Below are 22,150 nucleotides of genomic sequence, written 5' to 3'. Positions count from 1 at the left end.
AAAGTCGGCTTGAATTTGCTTGATTTTGTCCGGTCCATCGAAAAGTCGCATCTCTCCGCGCCCTTTTATAATTTAAATTATGATCGCGGGTCGCGGGAGAAAAGAGAGAAAAGATTCACGAGTCATCTCAGGTAAATGAGAGTTTTAGTTTTTATTACAGACGACTACAATGGAGAAAATGTACTTTATTCGCTTTCAGAGCTGCGTTTTAATTTATCGTTCCCTATTTACCTATACAATTCGGAAATTTTTCGAGAATCTTTGGACGAAATAACTGAAATTGCTATCGTTATTTCAAGATTCTTTCGCATTTTATTGAATCTTCGGGCAACAGATTAATCGAGTTTCTTGCTTAAATTGCTTGAGAGACAAGGGCATAAACCGAACGTTGTAAAGGCTGATGATTAAAATAATGACGTAATTCGATGAAAAGTGCGCCTCGCATAATGAGTTGATGGCCGATTTTCCGATAAATTCGCGTGCGTAGAGACTTTTACGCGCGCTAAGTAAAAGTGGATTTCGCGCGATGAAGCGCATTAATCACTCTACACGAGAGAGAGAGAGAGAGAGAGAGAGAGAGAGAGAGAGAGAGAGAAGCATTCGAGTAAATGTTTCGTACATTCACGATACCAGCCACTCGCCAATTATTGGTTGTGTGTTATTAGAAAATCGCTGGCGCATTCAATGGATCTATTTACATACATAGGTGTATGAGCGCCAATACCGTATCGCGTTTTCGCGTTTTATTACGTAATGCACAGTGTTACGTAATGTTACGTAATTATGTAGGTTTGGTGCTTGCGGTATCTACGTTCCTCTACGTAATATTTGGTTCCTAACGAAATTTATTTTCGTATACATAGAGATTCCAATTAACTCGATTTTTTGAATTTTTTTTTATTTTTTTTTATTTTTAAGATACATTTTCGGCCCTTCTTACTAATTTATTACTTGTCGAATTTTTTACTTTAATATTACGTTATATATTATTTCAACTTGTAATATTTATATATATAAATATATTCGTCGCTATATAATGTTGTATTCCATCCGATTATATCTGATATAAATTTTGCATGGAGATTTACCGGTACAATATTTATCTAACTCGTCGTAATAAAAAATGAGACGGTTCGTAAAAGGACAAAATATCGTGAGAGGCTTACACGCTGGAGTATTACATAAACCGAGTATACAGGGTGAGGCGTCTAAGACAGACACCCGAATAACTCCCATAGTTTTGGAGATAGGAGAAAATGTTTGAAATAAAAGTTGTATGGTATCGAGGGGGAAATATTGTGAACATTTTTTTTCGTAAACTTTTCTCACTTTCTGGCCATGTTACCCTTACAATCTTTTGTGCCAAATATTGCAATACAGGAATAAAAAAAAAAAAAAATTGTTCGCTTCCGCAAGATTTCCCCCTCGATACCATACGGCTTTTATTTCAAACATTTTCTCCTATCGCCAAAACTGTGGAAGTTATTCGAGTGGCCTGTCTTAGATGCCTCATCCTGTATACATATAATCCCCTTCAATCTGCTTCGCGCAAGGTTTATAAACCTAACCGCCATCGCTGCCATCGACGATGAGAAAGGTGCGCTTACGCGCATTTTAGATGCACTTATCAAGATACGCGGAGTGTAGAGTGTACTTTGAGATACCGATTCAACGAAGCGGATTGCACAGATGCATATTATAAAGAAATAAACTCTACCTATATCGTCGTAGAAAAGGATACGCGATCTAGAATAAGTAATCCGCTTATATTGTGTCCTTCTGGATGCAAAAACTTAATCTTACAATCGTGCGTATGTGCGGGGTGGGGCGGGGCGGGGGGGAAAGGGGGAAGGGGAGGCGGATAATCTGAATTGCAAAAAAAAAAAAGAAAGAAGGAAAGAATTCAAAGAAAGTTATTTTCAAAACTAAGAGAATATCTATCGGATTCTATAATGTTATATGCGATAGATATATAAAAAGATAAGCAATAGCGTTTTTTTTCTCTCTTATCTTAATTTATTTATGAATTCTTACTCGCGTTGCATAAAACGCGATTGAATCCACGAAATCCAAGCGCAATACTAACGATTTTCGAATTCAATAATCGCTTTGCTTTACACGCGAGCGTTTGGAAGATATATAACTATTGAAAATCGCGAGCAATTACGATCGCCTTTCTGACTTTATATCTTTTATTACGCGCGAAAGAATAACAGCTGACGCAGAGTCTCGTCGCGGCATCGCGCACCACGTGCGCCGTCACGTCGGCTAGCATGATTCGCGCAAAGTTACCGCGTTCGCAAACTTGTATCGTTACTTCTCCTTACGGAGACAGAAGTTTCTTCATTACTCATTTGTCTGCGAGAGACGCGTTCGCAACGGGAAATGTCTGCTCCGTCACAGTCTACCGCGACAGCTCCCATACATCGTCTCGGTTCCATTTTCTAATAACGAAGCCGCCGCAGCTCTACCGCATTACCAGGTTCGTTCGTCTTCGTGCGAGCCATTTCGATTTTACGCAAATGATTTTCGGATAAAGTGGCGATTTTATCCATGCAACTGAGAATGTCGTAGGAACGAAATTAAAAGTGATAAATTATACGCTGCGATAACGCGAAATATTTTTTATCTCCGCGATATAAAGAGTAGAGGAAACATTAAGATCATTAGGAGCTCGTTCAAGCATAGGAAAGCATTAAACGTGTTGTCAGCTTTCTCAAAGGCAATTTCCTCGAAAACAAATGTTACTCTTTATTTTTGATTTATTCTTACACGAGAAATCACTTCTCCTTTTCCATTGTACTAATACATTTCCCGATACACTGCCCTGTATAAAACCGTAGGATTTATTTATGACGTTTCTTGGAAACAGCCCTCTCAAATGCGAAATCAAATACACCGGTACCATTCGATATGCCGATATCACGGCTGAGAGTATTCCCGTTATATATTGGTCATCGGTAAACTATCGATTATACATGAATCCGTTTATAACACGTTGCAATGATTAATGAGATGATCGCATTTCTTACTGCATTCTCGGACATCGAAATCTCTTTCTTCTCTCGCGAGATGTATTTTTACGGAGACAGGACTCTCGCAATACTACGTAAATACCACGAGATTGTCGAACGCGCTGTTCGATCGCATTCCATTTTTCGATCGCGCCTTTTATATAATTGGCGGTTTAATACAATACGTCCGTCTAACCAGTGGTATTACAACAAGCGAGGCAATTTGCTCCCGCGCTAAATTTAACATGACGGCCGAAACAATTAATTTCCGGGACAGACCAGCTGCCTGGCTACCGGACGAAACTCTCGGGCTATCGTATTCGACGTATCGGCCGACCTGAGCAGAGCCGACCTGGCTCCCACCATCACCAGAGGGGGAGGTTGGAATTGGACGGATAGTCGGGACCGCAGACCCGCGATAACCTCGGCTTTCGGTCGCACCTATACGTATGTGTGTGTGTGTGTGTGTGCGTGTGTATGTATCGCAAATCCAATTGACAATGCACGATAAGGCAATGTTATCATAATGTTAAATCTTGCGTAAAAAATATAATTACGGATTCGGTATTAAATAATTTGGGGGAACGCGCGTCGTTTTTTCTGGCATCCATTATCTCGATCGTGAAGATAACGCAGAGTTTACATAGAGATATGATTCGCAATTATCTCTATTATAATTTGCTCTATTAATTTGAGCATATTTATAAATAATTTATCGAAGAATATTTTAATTTTTTTATGTAATAATATCGAGTTTAGTTGTGAAAGAGCTGAGAAATAATAGAACAGAAGATTATATATATATATTTCTTTTCTATTTTTCCATTCTAGATATATTTTTTATTCTCTATATTTCTACATTTTTTATTTTACTTTATACTTTATATATTTCTAACCAAATGTTTTTAACCGCAATATTATTGTTTGCTTCTGTCCCTCTCGTATACCTGTTGAAATGTAAACAGAAAGCGATATTTTTTAAATGAACATACTGTCGAAAAGACAGTCATTTATCGCAGAGTCAATAACAAGAGACACTTCTGTTTCTTTATTTTTCGGTTATTGATTGATTTTGTGAGGATCGCGTTTTATTTCTTCTTTCTTCTATTTGTTGTCGGTGAAAGCAATCAATCAACGACAACATCTTCTTACTTTCCGCAAATAGATTACTTATCACACAATAGTTAACTAATCCGGTTCTTGTTAAATTGTTGAGGGATTCATTTCTTCGACAAAGCGCATGTCCGCAAAATAGTTTCTCGCAAATAATTGTTTCGTTGCTTTGTATGATTTGAAAATGAAAATTACTCGTTTTCTTCTCATTTCATTCGATTGATATTGAGAATAATGACGACGCAATCTCGTATCCTTGTCCGTATAATGTAGGAACGTGAAAAATGTCCTTTAACTATTTTACGTAGATTCGACGCACGTTTCGCTTAACATTTAGGGCCCCGGGTCGTTATTTTCCGGGACGTTGTGTCTAAAAAGCGGTAAAGCGAAACGACGACGACAATGATGAGGACGACGATGACGACGAAGCTCCGCTTATTATACTCTACTTCTCTTGCTAGAATCTCATCTACGGGTAGACAACGCGAATTAATGGCCTTAAACTTTGTAAACAGACTCGTAACTGTATTGCGGAATAAAATACACGTCCCTTTCAATAGAGAGTCTAGAGCTGAAAGGGTTAAGCCAACCGCGTGCTTCTTTTAAAACACTTTTGTCGAATGGCGGTAGCTGCTTGTTTCGCGTGTCCCTCTGTTTTTTTGTTCATCTTTCTCTCCCTTCTTCTTCTTCTTCCTCCTCTCTCTCTCTCTCTCTCTCTCTCTATCTTTTTTTTTTTTAAGCCGATGTTCCAGTAAGGCGTCTGCAGCGTCGCATGTTAACTTGTACGTGGGCGCTGCGCAAATAATCGACTATAATAGAATTATTTGCACAGCGTTTCATTAATCGCGAGATGGATTTTGTCCAGTTATTTATCGCGTAATGTACGACATAATCCACAGCCGAATGCATAAACATAAACGAACGGGCTTTAAGCCAAGGATGATTCCCAATCTTCTATCTAATATCTTTGGCATCGAACTACAGTTCATTGCTACAAGAACTGCTCGATATAAATCTGTCCATCGCTAAAATCTGAACATTTTATTTTTACGAATATCATATAGCTTCATATTTGAAAAATTTCAGAGTGGAATTGAGAGCGTTTAATTATACTTGCAATTCTGTCACTTTTACTTTTCATTATTTTATTGAATATTTGTTACACTGTTACGTTAAAAAAAGAATATTTTTTTGCGTTAGTACGTAGACGACAAAAATACGGATAAATTTATAATTTGATCAAATTGATTGCCTTTTATTTCCTTCGTATGGTTTATAATTTGAAAAATTTACGCCAATAAATCGATTATACGCGTGTTTGTTTATGAATGAATTTTCTGATGTAAAAGACTTCTTTTTTGTTACCCTTAACACAATTGGACGTAAATTGATTCGATGTCATTAATTATTAAAATTTCTTATATTTTCACTTAATTTGCCGATGTATTGTATATCCGATTGTAAAGAAATTCTATTCAAGAAAGGAGAACAAGGATTTTTGATTTATTTATAAATAAGTTTTGCTTTATCCTTTTCGGGTTAGACAAAACTAGACCTTTCGATCTATATCTGCTTTCTACCTAAAAATCGCGCGACGCGCATATCTTGAACCGTTCTCGTCGCTTCATCACATCCGCTGACGAATTCTTCAGCCGTCACTCTTTTCCCATCTTTCGTCAATTTATATTCCGACCAAGAGACAATCGAATTACGGTTGTAATTAGCGAAGTGTACTTTTAAGCGAGGCACGTTCACCGCGCGCCGCAATCTCGCCGGATTTAACCGCGTAATTATGCGATTCAGCTCGCTTGTATCCGTAATTTATACCGCTCACGCACGGCAACGCGCCAACTACCGACGTTCTTCCTCTATCCTAAACATTTAAACGAACCGTGTAAATAATACGCGCTTAAGCGTGAATTAGCGGGTTAGCAAGTTGTCTGGAAAATACTGCGTCAGCGGGCTAGGCGAGCAAAATTGTTACTTGTAAAGTCAAATTGTCGTAACAACAACTTCCGGAGAAATCGACAGGAACGAAGGGAGGCGAATAGTTTGCACTGGCCTTTTCCGAGAGAGGATGACAGCGTAAATATCTTTTTGTCTTAAACAATAAAGCGCGCTGTCGGAGCTTCTTCGTTAGCATCAGCCAACCGTTCGAGAAAACGCGTTTGCTAAGCGACGGCTCTTCAAAGTTTATTAAGACGAAACTCGAGCACACCGTTGGGCTCAAGATGGATGTAAGAACGACGAATAGCGAGCATATTTACTCGGGAGAAACACATTAAAGCGCGTAAATATTTGACATCCGCCCCGTATCTAATCAAATTATTAACTCGTCTTCACGGTACATTAATTTTCTCCGCGATGTGAAGTACTTATCGGTACTTCGTCGACGAATCTCGGAGCACGTCCGTTTAATTAATATATTCGACGTTACGCGACACGGCAGTCAAACACTGACGCGTGTTAAATGTCGTAAAGTAGCGGAAATGTGGCGGATCGTGATGCGCGCGATCTATTTATAATTTATGCCTCGCAATTTCAATCATTTTCTGTATATCGAGATATGTATTATTCTGCAGAATGTTGCATACGAAACGTTAGATGGAATTACATCAGAGTAGGAATCCAACAATATTGTTGTTATTGCATTATAAAATATGCAGAGAATTGTTTACATTCTGCCGGCATAGATATAGATTATAATTTTGCTCTTATTTTTCATGGTTTTCGTTTGTTCCCTGAAAAATTAGCATTTTTTTTTTTTTTTTTTATTATTATTATTATTATTATTATTATTTGTCGATCTTATTCTGTCGCGTACACAAGATAATATCGGAAATAAAAACTTCTTCTGCTGAATTATACATAATAAACCATGTTTGCGATAAATCATTCTCAAAAATTCCACTTTAAATATTTGATTGATTTTATACTCACGAGTCAAATAAATATTTCAAATATATATTTTTCATTACAGATTTAGAATAATTGATTGAAATAAATAATTTTTTTTTCCCATCGTATACTCTATTATTCAAATAAATATTTCTCATGTATTTTTTACAAAAATGAAATTTCAAATAAATTTTATTTTAAAAAAATTATTTAAATGATTATATATTTTTAATCTGCATTTTTGAAATGTGCCCACTGTTGTACTGTGCTTAATAAATGATGAATTATTTTTATCATTATTATTATTATTATATAAATGATTTATACGAATAAATTACTTCGTGTAAATGGGAAATGTATTATCTTATGTAAATAGTAATTGCTATATTAATTACACCGTAGTACTCACAACGACAGAGATTGGACAGCGTTGCAAGTAGTTACGCTCGAGCGTAGTGAAAAAGGTTCTCTTCTGGTCGGACACGATCCTGTTGCGCGAGTAGTATTTCTCGCCACAATCAGACGGTCGTGTTAGTTCCGAGTCATCGCGCTCGTAGACATATTACGCGAACAAATTAACGCGAATTGACAAAGTAATTGTAATGGATTCAGTGTCTTTGAAAAGGTTCATACTTTTATAGAAATACATATATGAAATAAAAGAAAATTGTTTAAAAAGGTTATCTATAATTATTTATTTAAAAAGATTATTCTCTTTGAAGAATTTTTTTTCAATCAGCACACTGATTCGATTGAGAAAATCATCGATATATTCAACGCGTCTTGCATATATATTCTTGTTTATCGTAGTTAGAATAGGATAGTATCTTTAAATGACAATCAAAGAAGTAGAATGTTTGCAGAGAGAATTACGTCTAACGAAGATGATAAAAGGGCTTGGGTCACATGCGCGCTTGCGCATTGTATGCCTCGTTATTTATGATTTATTCTTGCAAAACCCGAGTAAATATTCAAAGAGTATAATCTGAAAGGCGTAGAATTGTAAATAAGTGAAAATCTTGCAGAGCTTCAGAGAACGATTTTTGTATTTTTCCTGTCATTGCGTTACGCGAGTAAAATATGCTATAGGTTTTGCTGCCGATGAAATGTGAAATTAATTTTTTCTTCCCAGTACAGCATATACTTTATTGACTTGCCGATCAAATAGTTATAATGATCCAACGCGCAAATATTTTAGGACATATTTTATAGGGCATATTTTCCGAGCACGCGGTTATCGGTAAAATTACACATACTTCATTTTTATTGGACTAAATTAATAGATGATACGCATGCGTATCGTATATAATGTCACGATATTTGTTAAAGCCCGCTTTAAATGATCTATAAATCGTGCGATAAAATTCGGAATAAAATTATATTATTAATGTTATACGTCGCGTACTATAGAATACATACATACATACATACATTTGAAATAAACATACATACATATATAAAATATGTATCGGTAAAATTATAGATTTTTTTTGTCTTAAATTTTGTCGCAAACTATCTAAAACGAGTTTAAAAGGATGCAACGTCATTTGCATTTCCATCTAAATGATAATAATTTATAAATAATATGATTAATATATAATGTTATAAATGATATATATATATATAAAATAATAAATCTTTTTTACTTTTTTCTTACAAAATTAAATTATATGGAACATTTACTATTTCTAAAAATATTAAAATTTTATGTGTGTATGTATACATGTGTATAAAAGTGCTTAATTATGGATATTATTAATTATTTTCGTATAAATGAACAAATTATTTCGTGTAAACGGGAAGCATATTTCATGTAAATAGTAATTGCTATATTAATTACACCGTGGTAATCACAACAATAGAGAATTAATTTATTAATCAGAGTTTGAAACTCCTATGCGTATAATCGAAAATCGTTAGACTTGGATCGATGCTAATATTACCGGACAGTCAAGTGATTAATTCAAAATTGATCAACGTCGTACCGGTAGCAAATATCAATTACATTATCGCGAATTTAGCGAGTCTCGAATAATTATTGCAGAATCTTAAATCTCTATAGAACATCAATATTTCTCGAGAAAACTAATCTCTATTAATTTAAAAAAAGGTAGATAGTTAAATTTATATAAATCTTGAGAGATATGACGGATATGACTCTCCTTCTTTCTTTTCTCATTCTGTCATTAGATAGAATATATTTCTAAATAATGTATAAACTTTTGTAATTGGTGACAGGCTCGAAAAGATAACCGCTCATGAATATGCATCGCATGTATTTCAGCCAGACGTTGGGGATCATATCATATTAGAATAATGCGAGAATTTTCATCCGCGATGCACGCGATGGAGAAGACTTTGGAGTGCGAAAACGGGAATATACTCATAATTTATAGATGCATTCTCAGTCGCCTATATTAAATATTAAATTTTCAATCAAGGATAGAGCGTGAAATATTAAGCTCGATTTTTTTTTTTCCCCTCTATCTCTCGGTGCATATTTTAACGTAATCTAATTTTTGTATGATTCTTAATAAAAACTCATTAAGTGCTCGTTTCAATTCTATTTATTGAAAAAAAGAAAAGTGAAAAAAAAGTATACTTTTATAATATTGAATAAGGATAATGGAGTTAACAATACAAATGTGAGTTATTAATGTTTTATTTATTATTGAGATTTCTTATGACATACTTGTCGGAGAATTTCATTGGAATAGTTTAACTGAAAATATTCCGGTTTTTTTTTTCTTTTTATGAGAGGATTTTAATTTATTGAAGAGGACAGAAGCAGTTTAATTTTGCAGTGCTAGTGGGGCATTCCGTGTAAACCTAAACTTTTTTCTGTTGTTTACATATTCCATTTTGCGCTGTACAGTTCCGCCTTAAGGTACTTTAGGAGGCGGAATGCAGGGCACGCGAGCACGTAAGCTTCTCGACAAGATCACCAACATCCGTCTTTATAGCTCGAATATTTGAGTTCGTGAATTATTTTAATCCCTCCGGGAATATCCTTTCGAGATATTTTGATAGTTTGATAGCGCTAAAGGGGTATTGTATGTGCCGCGTATCGACGCCTAGCGCAAGTGGCAGGAAATGAGATGGGAGCTTTGTGTAAAACTGGTAAGAAGTTTATGTCTTTAATTGAAGACGCCGTCGAGATATCGAGTTTATCCGACCTGTCGACTTACATAATTTACGGGACACGCCATAATCCGCAATTTGGAACGGAAAATTGTTCGCCTCTTGGAAATTGTTTGAGAGATGGCGAACTTTGACGTCTCTTTGACAGCGTCGTTTCCGCCGGCGCCGGCGACTTTCGGCTTTACGGATTGAATTTTGGGAAGATATAAGTTTTCGGCGAAAGGAGTAGAGTTCCCGCAAGATATAGCGACTTAATTAATTAGCGAAATAAAACGAACTTTCTTCATTAAAGTGTTATCATCCGGGCCGCGTATACTAAATTAAAAAATACCTTGTTAGATAGTCACTTTACTTAGCGCTTTGAGAAATATAATCGAGTAGTTTTAATTTTATTCTATTAAATATTATTTAATGCAATTATGAAATTTATAAGTTTTTTTTTTTTACTTTAAAAATCTAGAGAAAAAAAGAAACTATTAAAAAGTTTATTGAGATCAACGGAGTTACAAGGGAAGGAAACGAGGAAGAGGCAATTAATTCGCAATAATGGTCGTCGAATAAATGGAAATTTTGCTCGGTTACTTGAAATAGCCAACCTAGAATAGTAATGAGTTAAATTATTAGAGAGAAAGAGCAAGAGCGTTTCGTCGGGAGCAAGCGAATTTTCGTGCCGACGATAACAAATCGCGGACCGCGAAATTTCCAAATTCCGATATTTGTCGGCAACGAACCCAAATTGCCAACTCGCACTCTGGTGGTATTCGAGCACGTTGTTTTCCCGGATTGATCTCTCGTACATACGCACATCTGTACGGAAATGCCAGAATGGCCGAACGGCAATACCACGAGAAAAATCTCTTTCGATAATAGTAGAATTTCAAACCAAATGTCAGAGCGAGTTCGAATACGCTAAAATGCTCGAATCGGAATTCCCGGAAATATTTTATAACGAAGTTTTGCGAGATGAGATACATTCTGTGCACGTATATATATTCAGGATCGTACTCTTCCACCGATGATATATTATGTAATTTAAAAAAAAAAAAAAAATGGCGTCTGCCAAATGAGCGTACGATATTGGACGAGCGCGTAAAAAGCCCGCTTTGGATTATCTATCCATTTATAAAAATTATAGATGATATAAATCGCGATAAAAGACAATTATAATTTTATGCATCGTTATATTGTAATATATGTGTATATTTTTATATGTATTTATTTTGCATATATGTTTATTTCATTTCTTTAAATGTTTTATTTATGAGATGTATAAAACTATAAATGAAATGCCGTTCTGAATTCTAGATCCGCCTAAAACGAGGTCTAATGCGCGATTATGCCTCTTTATTTGTTGAATGCGCAAATTATTTCCTGGCTAATATCGACTTATCCGAAACTAATAAACGCACTCTTCCGGCTGTATGGTCAGCCTATAAACGTATTACCGATATCAGCATCTATGCGGGACGTAGGAATTCGTTGGTAACTCGAGTTAAAGCTCCCACGTATGCATATGTATGAGGCAATTAACGGTCGAACGAGTAATAATGTATTTCCCGATTCAGACGATTGTATTATTTTACGTTCAAGTTTATGAAAGTTTCAACTTGCTTGAGACAAACGACATTGATCTTTTAAAAAATCAAAATATAACTTTTAAATAAAAATGGATTATCGCGAGATTTCTCTTCGAATTTTGCTCTGCGCAGGCGATTTAAAAAAACAAAAAAAAACCGATACTGAAAGCTATCTCTTATTTTTAATTTATCTTTCACGATCTTGTCCCTATATTTATTATTATTATTATTTTTTTTTTTTTTAACAATTATTTTACAGATACAAAGCGATTCGTGACTCCCGCATTTCGAATATCGCTGTGTAGATGAGAATAAAATCGTACTTTTATCGATCAGATGTACGCCGTCAGCGATGAGGATTTTACGAGTTTGGTGGAAGAGTTCCTCCCGTAGCTGAGACATTACTGTCGGAATGAAGCTCTCGGGATAATTCTCTCGGGTGTTCTTAAAAGCGCTCGCCGAAAAACTTCTCGATAATTCGCAGTCTTTTCTGCGCCAACATCAAGTGGAATTATATCGGTCCCGCGTATTCCGAGCACGTAGAACGGTCGGATAGCTTGAGTAAAAAAAAAAAAAAAAAAAAAAGAACACTGCATCTTTTGAAAGGCAGCGTATCTCGAATTCGCGAAAAATTTTGCACCATAAATCGCGCCGGGAATTCGCGTATCGGGCGTTTATGGGATTACCCGCGATAAGGAATTTGCTTGGAGAGGATATACTGTACCAGCACGTTCGCAACATCCCTACTCGTTATCTGTGACAATGAATGGCTTTCCGCTATTTTTTGTAGTCGGTAAATAAATGCTCAATAGAAAGAAGGAGAAAGAAAGAAAGGGAGCATGAAAAATTTCTCAATAATTTTGCGCGATCGGAATCCGGCGAACTAATTTCATTTTAAATATCTCGTTCCAAAATCTTTAAAATTGCCTGTAAATATCTTTTTACTTACGCTTAGCTTGGGTATTTTCTCTCTCTCTCTCTCTCTCTCTCTCTTTCTCTCTCTCGAATTGATAATATTTTCAATATCAATATTGATTGACATCGGCATTTAGTGTATCAAATTGCGCGTTAAAAATATAAAACATGATTGATAGAAAAATTATTAGATATAAAATTTATTTTTATTACTCTCACACGGGTATGATCTCATGCATGAGATGAATAGGTATAATAATTTAATAATACACACACCGTACATAAAAAATGTAGAATTATAAAAGTATTTGTGATAGTAACGTTACCCGATTCATCTTTGTTGTTCACTTTTATCTTATCTGCTCGCCGAGGAATCCAGGACGTAACAACTTCTCGACGTGGGTGTCGTCATCTTAAAGCCGCCCCCGCAGAATTTCTTACTAGAAATCGAAACGTTCGGAAGAATGGATTCGTAGGTGGATTTCGGGCTCGCCTCCTTTATTATCTGGAGCTTCTTCTTTTGCGCATAGTACTTCTTTTTTAACTCGCGCATCTCGTTACCCATTCTTTCCATATCGCCTTTGTATTCCCCTAGCTGTGCCTCGTATACATTTAATTCGGCGACAAGACACTGCGACGAGAAACAAACTTTCGGAAATTCTTCAAAAATGTCACCGTTTGTTAATTAATTGCATTGCACCGTTAGTAACGACGACGTGTACAACAATAAAAATTCTATTAGCCTTTTATTAGCCCGCGCGATATTACTGTAAATTAAAAATATTGGATTTCTTTGATTTCTTTGAAGCAATTGAATAGAAAGAATAATGATTACAAGAGTGCAAACAATAAAACGTCTTTTTTCGAAGAGATTTTTTTTTTCTATACACTATAAATTCTATTTCTCACTTTGAGTTTCTCTTCTCTTTTGCGTAAGGCATGTTGAACCTTATTCAGGTTCACTGTTGCCTGCGGATCTGGTTGTTTCGATATAACATCGCGAAGGTTCATATATAACTTTTCGGTATCTCTTAGCTTTCTCTCTTTATCCATTATATCAGTAGACATTTTTAAAATACGTTTCTGCAGAAGTTGCACCTTCTTCACCATTTCGAAAGTCGTAGGATCTGTGCCCTATTACGGAGAAAAGAGCGTAACTATTTATTATGTAAAATAATTAAATATTTCAAAAATTAAATTTTTTTAATATTTGAGACTAAAACTTACAGCGAAAAAATTGCTTGCGTTTTGATTCATATATATATATATAATATTTAAATAAAAGAATAATATATATAATTGACAATAATGTCTCCAATATTATTTCTTCATGTTGAAATAATAGTCGAATGAACGAATTTTTGGAAATTTTACAAGAGGGAAAATATATCTTACCATGAGTTTCCTCCACCTATGTATATTTAACGGAGTCTGAGTTTCTTCCTCGAGCGCAGTGACTTTAAGCCTTTCCCTCGCTAGGTCACGATTCAGATGAAAAGTTTCCTGCCGCAAGTCACTAACGTTGGCAATATTTTTGTTGAGTAGCGTTTTCTCGGTCCGGAGCTTTCTCACTTCGAACTTGAGTAATCTAATATCCCCCAATCGCTGATTGTAGTGCACCTCGCCGCGTTGCAGCGTTCTATTTAGAATCTGCGTTACATATGGATTGTGACGGTTGAAGTGTGTGTTAAACAATACAAATTTTATTTTTTCACGAAGAAAAACATTATATTTTTTTTATACATTTTAATAGCATCTGTCGCAAGATAAATTCGATGATGCAAGATTCTTAAAGATTACTTAAATTTAAAAGAGCATAAGTGTGTTATTAATTTTTTCGAGAAGGATGTCTTGTACGGAAAAATTTTGTTCTACATTTCTCAACTCACGTTTTTGCACGAGAATTTTTTTTTTTTTTTTTTCTCATTCGTATTACGTTTTCTGACCTACCCTATACATATATACGTGTACATCTCGGAAAAGAATCGGTATTCTCTATTCAAGATGGTTGAAATGAATGGACCTACTGTTTTGCAACGAGGAATAAAAGCTTTCTTTCCAGGATGCGGCAAAAAGTTTTGCGTTTGTTTAGCTCAATTCCGTTTCTCGCTTTCGGCATTTCCACAATCGTGCCCGCGATACTTTTTTTATTCGTTATACGCAAACGTAAAGTTTCGGAGTTGCTCCGATACCGCGCCAATTAATCAAACATTGAATTTTAGCTTTACCCGTTCAATTACGTAAATCTCAAGCTGATGCACGCGAGAGAGAGAGAGGGAGAGAAAGCAAACCTTTATCCTGCTATACTGTAGGCTGAGCTCGTCGTTCCTGCGGACCAGTTGCGTGCCGAGGATATCACGCTCGTTCATAACGTTGTCAATGTCCTTTTTCTGGCGTCCAATGTCTATATCCGCTTGCCGTATGGCCTGCCTGAGGCGCTTCTCCTCGCGCTTGGCCTCCTCGATTTCTCGACGCAGACCGGACGCCTCTACGCGAGAGGTTCGCAGATCGACCTTGAGATCCTCCTTCTCCTTCTCAATCCTTCCCAGCACTGCAGGACGAACACTTTTCTGAAATCGCTCTCGATCCTTCCCCTTTATTTTTCTTTCTCTAGCGATAAATCCCTCGTGGCAGGTTCATCGCGAATTTTGTTTGGCTCTCCTCCGGTCGAGTCGCATATCGCCCCCCCCCCTTTTTTTTTTTTTTTTTTTTGCGAGGGTACGTGAAAATCTCGAATGGATTTGAACGTCGCGAAGAACGCGCAAATAAAAACAATAAAAATGAGAACGAATTGTAACAATTGCAATGTCACCGTGCATATCGAAACGTGTCTCTCTTTCGGTATGTTCGTCACTAAACAAGGTTTGGACGTGGCATGCATATTGGAACGCGGTCTCTCCGCGTTTTGCCATTGTGTTCCGCGCATAGTTCGTTATTTATTAATTTACACAATTCAACGTTTGGCAGAGTGACAATCGTGTCGATAATCAAATTGTGATGAACGATGGATTTAAGCATAAAATGTTTGGAAAATGTATATAAATCCGCGAATGAAAATAAAGCTACGCAGACGTGAAAATGCAACGCGTCTATATTTACTCTACGCACTGCGTTATTTATTTATTCGCGTAACAAAGAAACAAAAATAAAATGTTATAATACACAAATAGAGACAAACTAACGCAGATATGAAAATATATACGCGTATATAGATACAGATTTCATTAATATAAATATGAGACAGAAAAAAATCGCGGTAGAGGAATTTTTAAAAAAATCCGACAAAGAACGAATTTAATCAACTTGTAAATTTGATGCACGCGAAAAATTACTAGCTAAAATGTGAAATTATATATACAAATATGTGTACAGATTAATGTCAATGTGACAAGGTACGCGAGAAATAACAATCACGGTATGGAAATGGGGAAAAAAAAAAAAAAAGTGATGAAAGGCAAGTTTAATCAATGCGTGAACTTGACGCATGCAAAAAAAAAAAAAAAAAAAAAAAACACGAGATTGATAGTTGAAAGTGGAAGCCGGCTGAAAGCGACAGCGGGTCTAACAATGAGACCTTAGATGGGAAATACGGCTTACGGAATTCCTCCTTGATAAGGCTGGCCTCCTTCGTCGCAATGTCCTCCCTCAATTGCTCGATCTGCTGGCTCGTAATCTTCAGCTTGCTTTTCAAATCCCGTATCTCCTCTTGCGCCTCGACGAGACTCTTACTATACAGATTCCTCTCCGCACGAACGGTGTCGAATAAGGTCTGTTGCTGACGGTACCTTGTTTCGGCTTCCGCCAGACGTTTCTTGTAATCGAAAATCTCCGCCTGTTTCAGCTTGGCCTCGCTTACGTGATCCTCTATCTGCCAACGCGTCGTGAATTAAATGCATCGTTTGCATCAGCTTCTAGTTTGTCGTATGCAATCGATCAGTAACAACGTCGAAAGAATGGGAGAGAAGTACATTCCGGATAAATTTTCAATTTCTATCCATCACCTGGACGCAAAGCGTTTGTTACGCACGTATAACGAAAAGTTTCAAGGATATTATCATGTTTCAGCGAATAATGTAACGTGTTATCTTAGTCTGCTCGAGCAAATATTTATAGTTGACGATATCCCACGCGGATCACTACGGAAACTAAACTATTCGTTACGAAATGAAAATGCTTGTAAAACAAGCAGTTTTTTTTTTTACTTGCTTCTAATAGTCCGTTAGAAAATTTACATTTCGCGTCTCGGGGTCATTCTATCATTATCTCGACGTTACGTTTCCTCGAATAGAGAATTTCTTTGCAGCCAGGAGACTATTGAAAAAAGCTTTTCCTCCGAGTTCTCGGGACCGTGAAATTCTCTCTTGATAAGAGAATCAAATATAATAATCTAGTAAATTGCACGGTTATCTTCAGGATTTATGTTTACGTCGCGACTGTGTATAATTCTTCTCTTCAACTAGCGACAAAAATTTCTGCACCGCGGCTTTACGAGAGAAATTAAATTTGATTTTAAAAAATCCAAAGTTTTCGGTTAAATGAAAAACGCTAGCAAAGAGAAAACACCGACTCGTTTTACGCTCGAAACGACGGATGGTTTTTGATGTTTATGTTCCTCGACACGTGTTTGCATGCTCTAGTAAACTAACAGAGAAAAATAACAGTTAATTGCGAGTATTACTCATTGCCGCTTTTTAATTAGTCGTTATTAAAAACATCGGAGACTATTTACTTTGTATCTGGCACTTTCTACGCAAAGAATCGACTTTGCATTGCTAATTACATGCTCAATTACCGTTCTAATTAACTAATAATCTTGAACAAATTACGATCAATGTGATTAATAATTTAAAGTTAAAAGTTGAGAGAGAACTCAGTCTTATGAGGAAAATGAAGAAGAACACTCGCATTGCAATTTTATAATACAACGAAGATAAGGCGAAAAAGGAAAAAAATGTGACATTACGGTAAAATATGACATAAGAAATAAAAAGAAAAAGAGAGGGAAAGAAGAAAAAAGAAAACGTTGAATATGCGTAAATGAAGAGAGAGAATATACGTAGAAAGAAAAATAAAAACGTGCAGAAAGGAAAGAAATAGGGAAAAATTATACAAATAAAGTAGAAATGTGATATATTGTAAAAAGGAGAGAAAAAACATATATGCATTTAGCGCAATAATTTTGACAACGATAGTATAATATTTAAGCAGAGAATAAATATAATCTCTCTCTCTTTCGTAATTTGCAGGATTTTCTCTCCGTCGGTGCTTTTATTGTACGATTAACGGGATTAACGACGATTTTCCCCGCTTCTTTTTCGCGGATACGCTATTATCTCTGGCTCGTCGCGCGAAAAACCTATAATACACCCTTTGACACATCCTCCTCACCTGCTGCTTCAATCCCTGTATCGCCTGACTGTACTTATCCCGTTCCTTTTCCGCCATCTCCATCTGTCTCCTTACGTCGTCGATGCTCTGCGTTAACGTATCTAGCTCGTGCTCGACCTTTGTCTTGGCGTGCCCGCACAGCGCTAGCTCGTGATTTAGCCGTTTGATTCGCTCCTGGGCGGTTTCCCTGCTGCGGGCGATCATGTTCTTCTCCCGTAGCAGAGTCTCGACGCGTTGCTTATCGTCCAACTGCTCCTTGCGACAGGTCTGCGCCTCGTGCTCCGTGTTCTGGATGTCGATCAGGGCCTGCTTCAGTTCGTTCTCCAGCTTGGCTCGCTCGGTCTCGATCTTTAGCAGTCGTTTGCTCGTCAAATCCTTCTCGTTCATGTACTTGGCGCTGCTCTCTTTCGCTCTAAAGCATTCCTCGTACATCGCAACGTTCGATCGCGTAAAGAGAGAACTTACTAATATTCTCGCGCTAATTACAATCCATTACCTGTTGAGCTCGTGCTTGACGTTTTTCAATTCCTTGTCTTTATCGGCGACTTCCTTCTCCAGCTTTTCCATTTCGACATTCGCGTTATCGAGATCCGTTTGCAGATTCATCCTCTTCAACATGAGCTTGCCAATCTCCTTTTGCATCTTCTCGCCCGCCGACTTTTGCCCTTTCACCAGATTCTCTAGCCTCGCTATGTTGCTCGCGCTGACCTCGATAGACGCGTTCGCGACCTACGTTGATGCGTCTCTTAGCATCTCCATGATAGTAATCACGATTTTCAAATTAATGGAATAAATACGAAATTGATTTGTAAATAATTTTTAACACATAAATATTCATTGTTAACCTTTTCAATAATTTGATTCTCCATGACTACAATCTCTTGAATGACCTCAAAATTTAACGTTATTGAGAGAGAGAGAGAGAGAGAGATGTTAAAAAATTTATATACATCTGGAGATTATATAAATATATCCAATTTAATACAATAAATTATAATTATAATAATTACATTTTAATTTAAAAAATTTAAAAATTATTATAACATAATCTTTCTCGCGAATACTTCACCTCGAGTTCGCTCTTTTTTGCGGCAATCTCTTCTTCAAGCTGCCGCGTCTCCGTCTCTGCTCTTTCCCGAATCCTCTTTTCACGCGAGATCTCGTTAAGCTGCATGCCGAGTGTCTCCTGCATTTCGCTCATACGTTCATCGATCTCGCTGTTTCTTTTTTCGAGGTCTTCCGTGTAAGCGGACATGTTCTTTAGACGCTGCTTCATAGTCTCTATCTCGCTCACGAGTCTCTCCCTCTCCTTCAGCAGATTTTCCTTCTGCTTGCTAACGGTGACACTGCAATTTTTGCGAAACTTTCAACGAGACCAATCCGTATATATTATCCTCGCGGCAACAACGGCAACCGAGTTCATTGCGAGCGTGAATTTACCGCAAGCTCGCGCGTTTTCAAGGCGCTACAGACGGGGGTTTCTCCTTCTTTTTCTTTGTCATCGTTACGTAAAGTATTCACGGGGGGCACTTAACGTAAATTGAACGCGATTGAAAAATTCTCATCTTTGAAATTACTCGAAGATCGTATTAATCGCTGTATTATTCAATAGACATTTCGCGAGTACTTGGCTTGATTTGTTAATTTTCAGGGAATTCTCCGCAGTTTATCTTGATTTAGTGTAAACCTCGTGAAAGATATCGATTCTTATTTTCTTCGTAATTAAAGATCGCAAATTGAAAGGACTCAAAATCCTTTTAAGAGAGAAACCGTTGAAATATCGAATAACTGCTAAAGCAAATTTATTCTCAGTTACGAAATTTACTGTCGCTTCCGAAGCCAGCAAACTCGCGACCGATTGTTGATATCTCGGCGTTGCTTGTAAGCTGTACATAAAGCTCGGCTTAATGTAAAGGTCGATGTAAGCTTACAGCTGACGTTAAAGCTGACCAAGAATCAACGCGCTGCAACGTGCCGAGCATTGAATATTCCATACGTGTACACATCACGGCTTCTCCCGACCGCAAAACGGTTTCACCCAATAGAGAAACTCCCCATCTTCGATAATTGAATTTCCGTTTTACTCTAACAGTGTAACGCGTCCGCATTGGTTGCTTCTGGAATTTTATTTCGCCGGCGTATATTTATGTACATTTTTACACCTCTCTCTCTCTCTCCATCTCTCTCTTTCCTTTCTTATACAGGGCGCATGCATCGATCCCGGCAGACCGAATTAATCGGATCATTTGGTATAAAAAAAAAATAAAAGAAAGAGAGGGAAAAGGGAAAAAGAGAAGAGAAAATAAAAGTCCGCTTTACTGCGAAAGCGTCCGGCAATTTAGACCAAAACTGCGTTATTTTTCCATCTCAGGGAATACGATGCAAGCGACGTCGTCCTCCTTCCTCCCGTACGAGTAGATTCACTCACTCCTTCTCGGCTGCCAGTTGCTTGTTTTTCTGCTCGATCTCCAGGCCCAGTTTCTCGATGTTGAGCCGCAAGTTCTCGATCACCTCCTGGGCGTTTTGCTCGCGCGCGTGCGCCGCGTCGGCCAGCTTCGTCGTGTTCACGACTTCCTGTCTTAATCCGGCTATTTCCTCCTCTTGCTTCTCCACCGTCCTCCTCAGCTCGAAGATCTCGGACGTGATGTCTCCCATCTCGTTCTGGAGAAGCGAGTTTCGCGAATGCGCCGCGCGAGATTTCGGCAAAAAGCAAAGAGACGAAGAGAGAGAGAGAGAGAATTAAAGGAAATTAGATTCGCGATTCGTTGCTGCGAAATTAGATGCGACTCGAATTTACCCTGAGCGAGAGACACTGCTCCGACAGCTCCTTTTCATTTCTGTGCGCTTTGTACAAAGATTCGTAGAGCCTCGCGTACTCGGCCTCGAAAGGCGCCAGCGCCTCGTTAGCCTTCATCTCGTTCGTTATCTGCGCAGATAAGGCGCCCTTTAATTCTAGAAATGCTAATTATGCGCTAATTACCGCGGGAATTCGCAGTTTGCGCAATTACAATTATATGCTCGGGCGCGAAATCGAATTTAACATCGCGAACGGAGTCTTCCGGGCGATGTAACTCCGATTAAGCTTTCGCGAATAAAATTTCCTCGAGGACCTTTGTGTTCGAGGCGGAAAATTTTTTCCCCGATGCCAGCAAATCGCAAAAATAATAAGATTCTTACCCTCGCGTAATCCTTTTCCAGAGTACAAAACGTATCGCTAGCCGAGCTTCCCTCCGACGACGATTGACTGCTTTCGCTTCCGTCATCCTGAAAGCAGCATCGTTTTTCGTTGCCGTGACGGGATATTTCAATGTGAGCTCTCTCGATCATTACCTATCCGCGCCACTCTCGCGTATAGACGGCTCGATATTAATTACAATCAAGATAAGAATCAACTCGCTTTGAGCGAAAGTATAATAAATTGTGCGATCTTATAAGAAAGATGTTTAATGTAAATTCGAGAGCTCTACAAGCGATAAGATTTCACGCCAGTTCGAGACGATTTCTATCTGTCGGACCTTCCGCTTTACCGAAACTTTCGAAACGAACTTGGAAAGTTTTCCGCAATGCTTACCGCTCCAAGTCGCGCGGTTAGGTTATAGTTATGTTAATTAATTCTTTTTTAATAACATCATCGTCGCACGGCTCCAGAGTTGAGCGTTTTGCCAGCCTTGTCCTCTCCATTTTATTGTTATTATAAACGGCTATTTGTCGTATTAAGGGGCAGACGGTACGTTTTAGAAATTATTATTTATTACATATTATGCATATCGCGAAATGACGCATTGTCTAGAAAAATGAAAGTCAATTTTTACGGCAACAATTTTGACAAACACAATCGATTTCTACGTAATCGATAACATATATGAGATGCGATATTTTATGGAAATATAGAAATTGAAATTATATATGTCTTATAAAGAATTAAACATGATAAATCAATAATAAAGAGACTAAATATCATTTTCCTGTATAAAATACATATGTGTACGTGTGTTTGAAACACATATATAAATATTTACTTACATCGTCCAATTCCGCGTTCATCTCCATGTCCATCATGATGTATCGGTGAAGATTAGAACTTGTCGATAAATTAACGCAAAT

General features: G+C 37.3%; 2 protein-coding genes across 5 annotated transcripts in view; one reads left to right on the top strand and one right to left on the bottom strand.

The window, feature by feature from the left end:
* The window catches only part of Crz (corazonin), a 68,278-nt gene that overhangs the window by 25,893 nt on the left and 20,235 nt on the right, over positions 1-22,150 (top strand). The window lies entirely within an intron of this gene.
* On the bottom strand, positions 12,877-22,148 carry LOC138937587 (cilia- and flagella-associated protein 58). The gene is made up of 12 exons (XM_070303988.1): positions 22,070-22,148; positions 21,224-21,310; positions 20,844-20,972; positions 20,475-20,707; positions 19,116-19,392; positions 18,543-18,775; positions 18,047-18,458; positions 16,256-16,526; positions 14,950-15,209; positions 14,054-14,308; positions 13,568-13,792; positions 12,877-13,289 (listed from the first exon to the last, which is right to left on the bottom strand). The coding sequence occupies exons 1-12, from the start codon at positions 22,103-22,105 to the stop codon at positions 13,014-13,016; spliced, it is 2,694 nt and encodes an 897-aa protein (XP_070160089.1). The 5' UTR covers positions 22,106-22,148; the 3' UTR covers positions 12,877-13,013.

This window comes from Polyergus mexicanus, unplaced genomic scaffold, assembly GCF_030449975.1.
Source record: "Polyergus mexicanus isolate NDT 795.1 unplaced genomic scaffold, iyPolMexi1.0 SCAF_11, whole genome shotgun sequence".
NCBI classification, from domain to species: Eukaryota; Metazoa; Arthropoda; class Insecta; order Hymenoptera; family Formicidae; genus Polyergus; species Polyergus mexicanus.
Note: the sequence above shows the minus strand (reverse complement) of the source record. Positions and strands in the feature narration are given on the sequence as shown.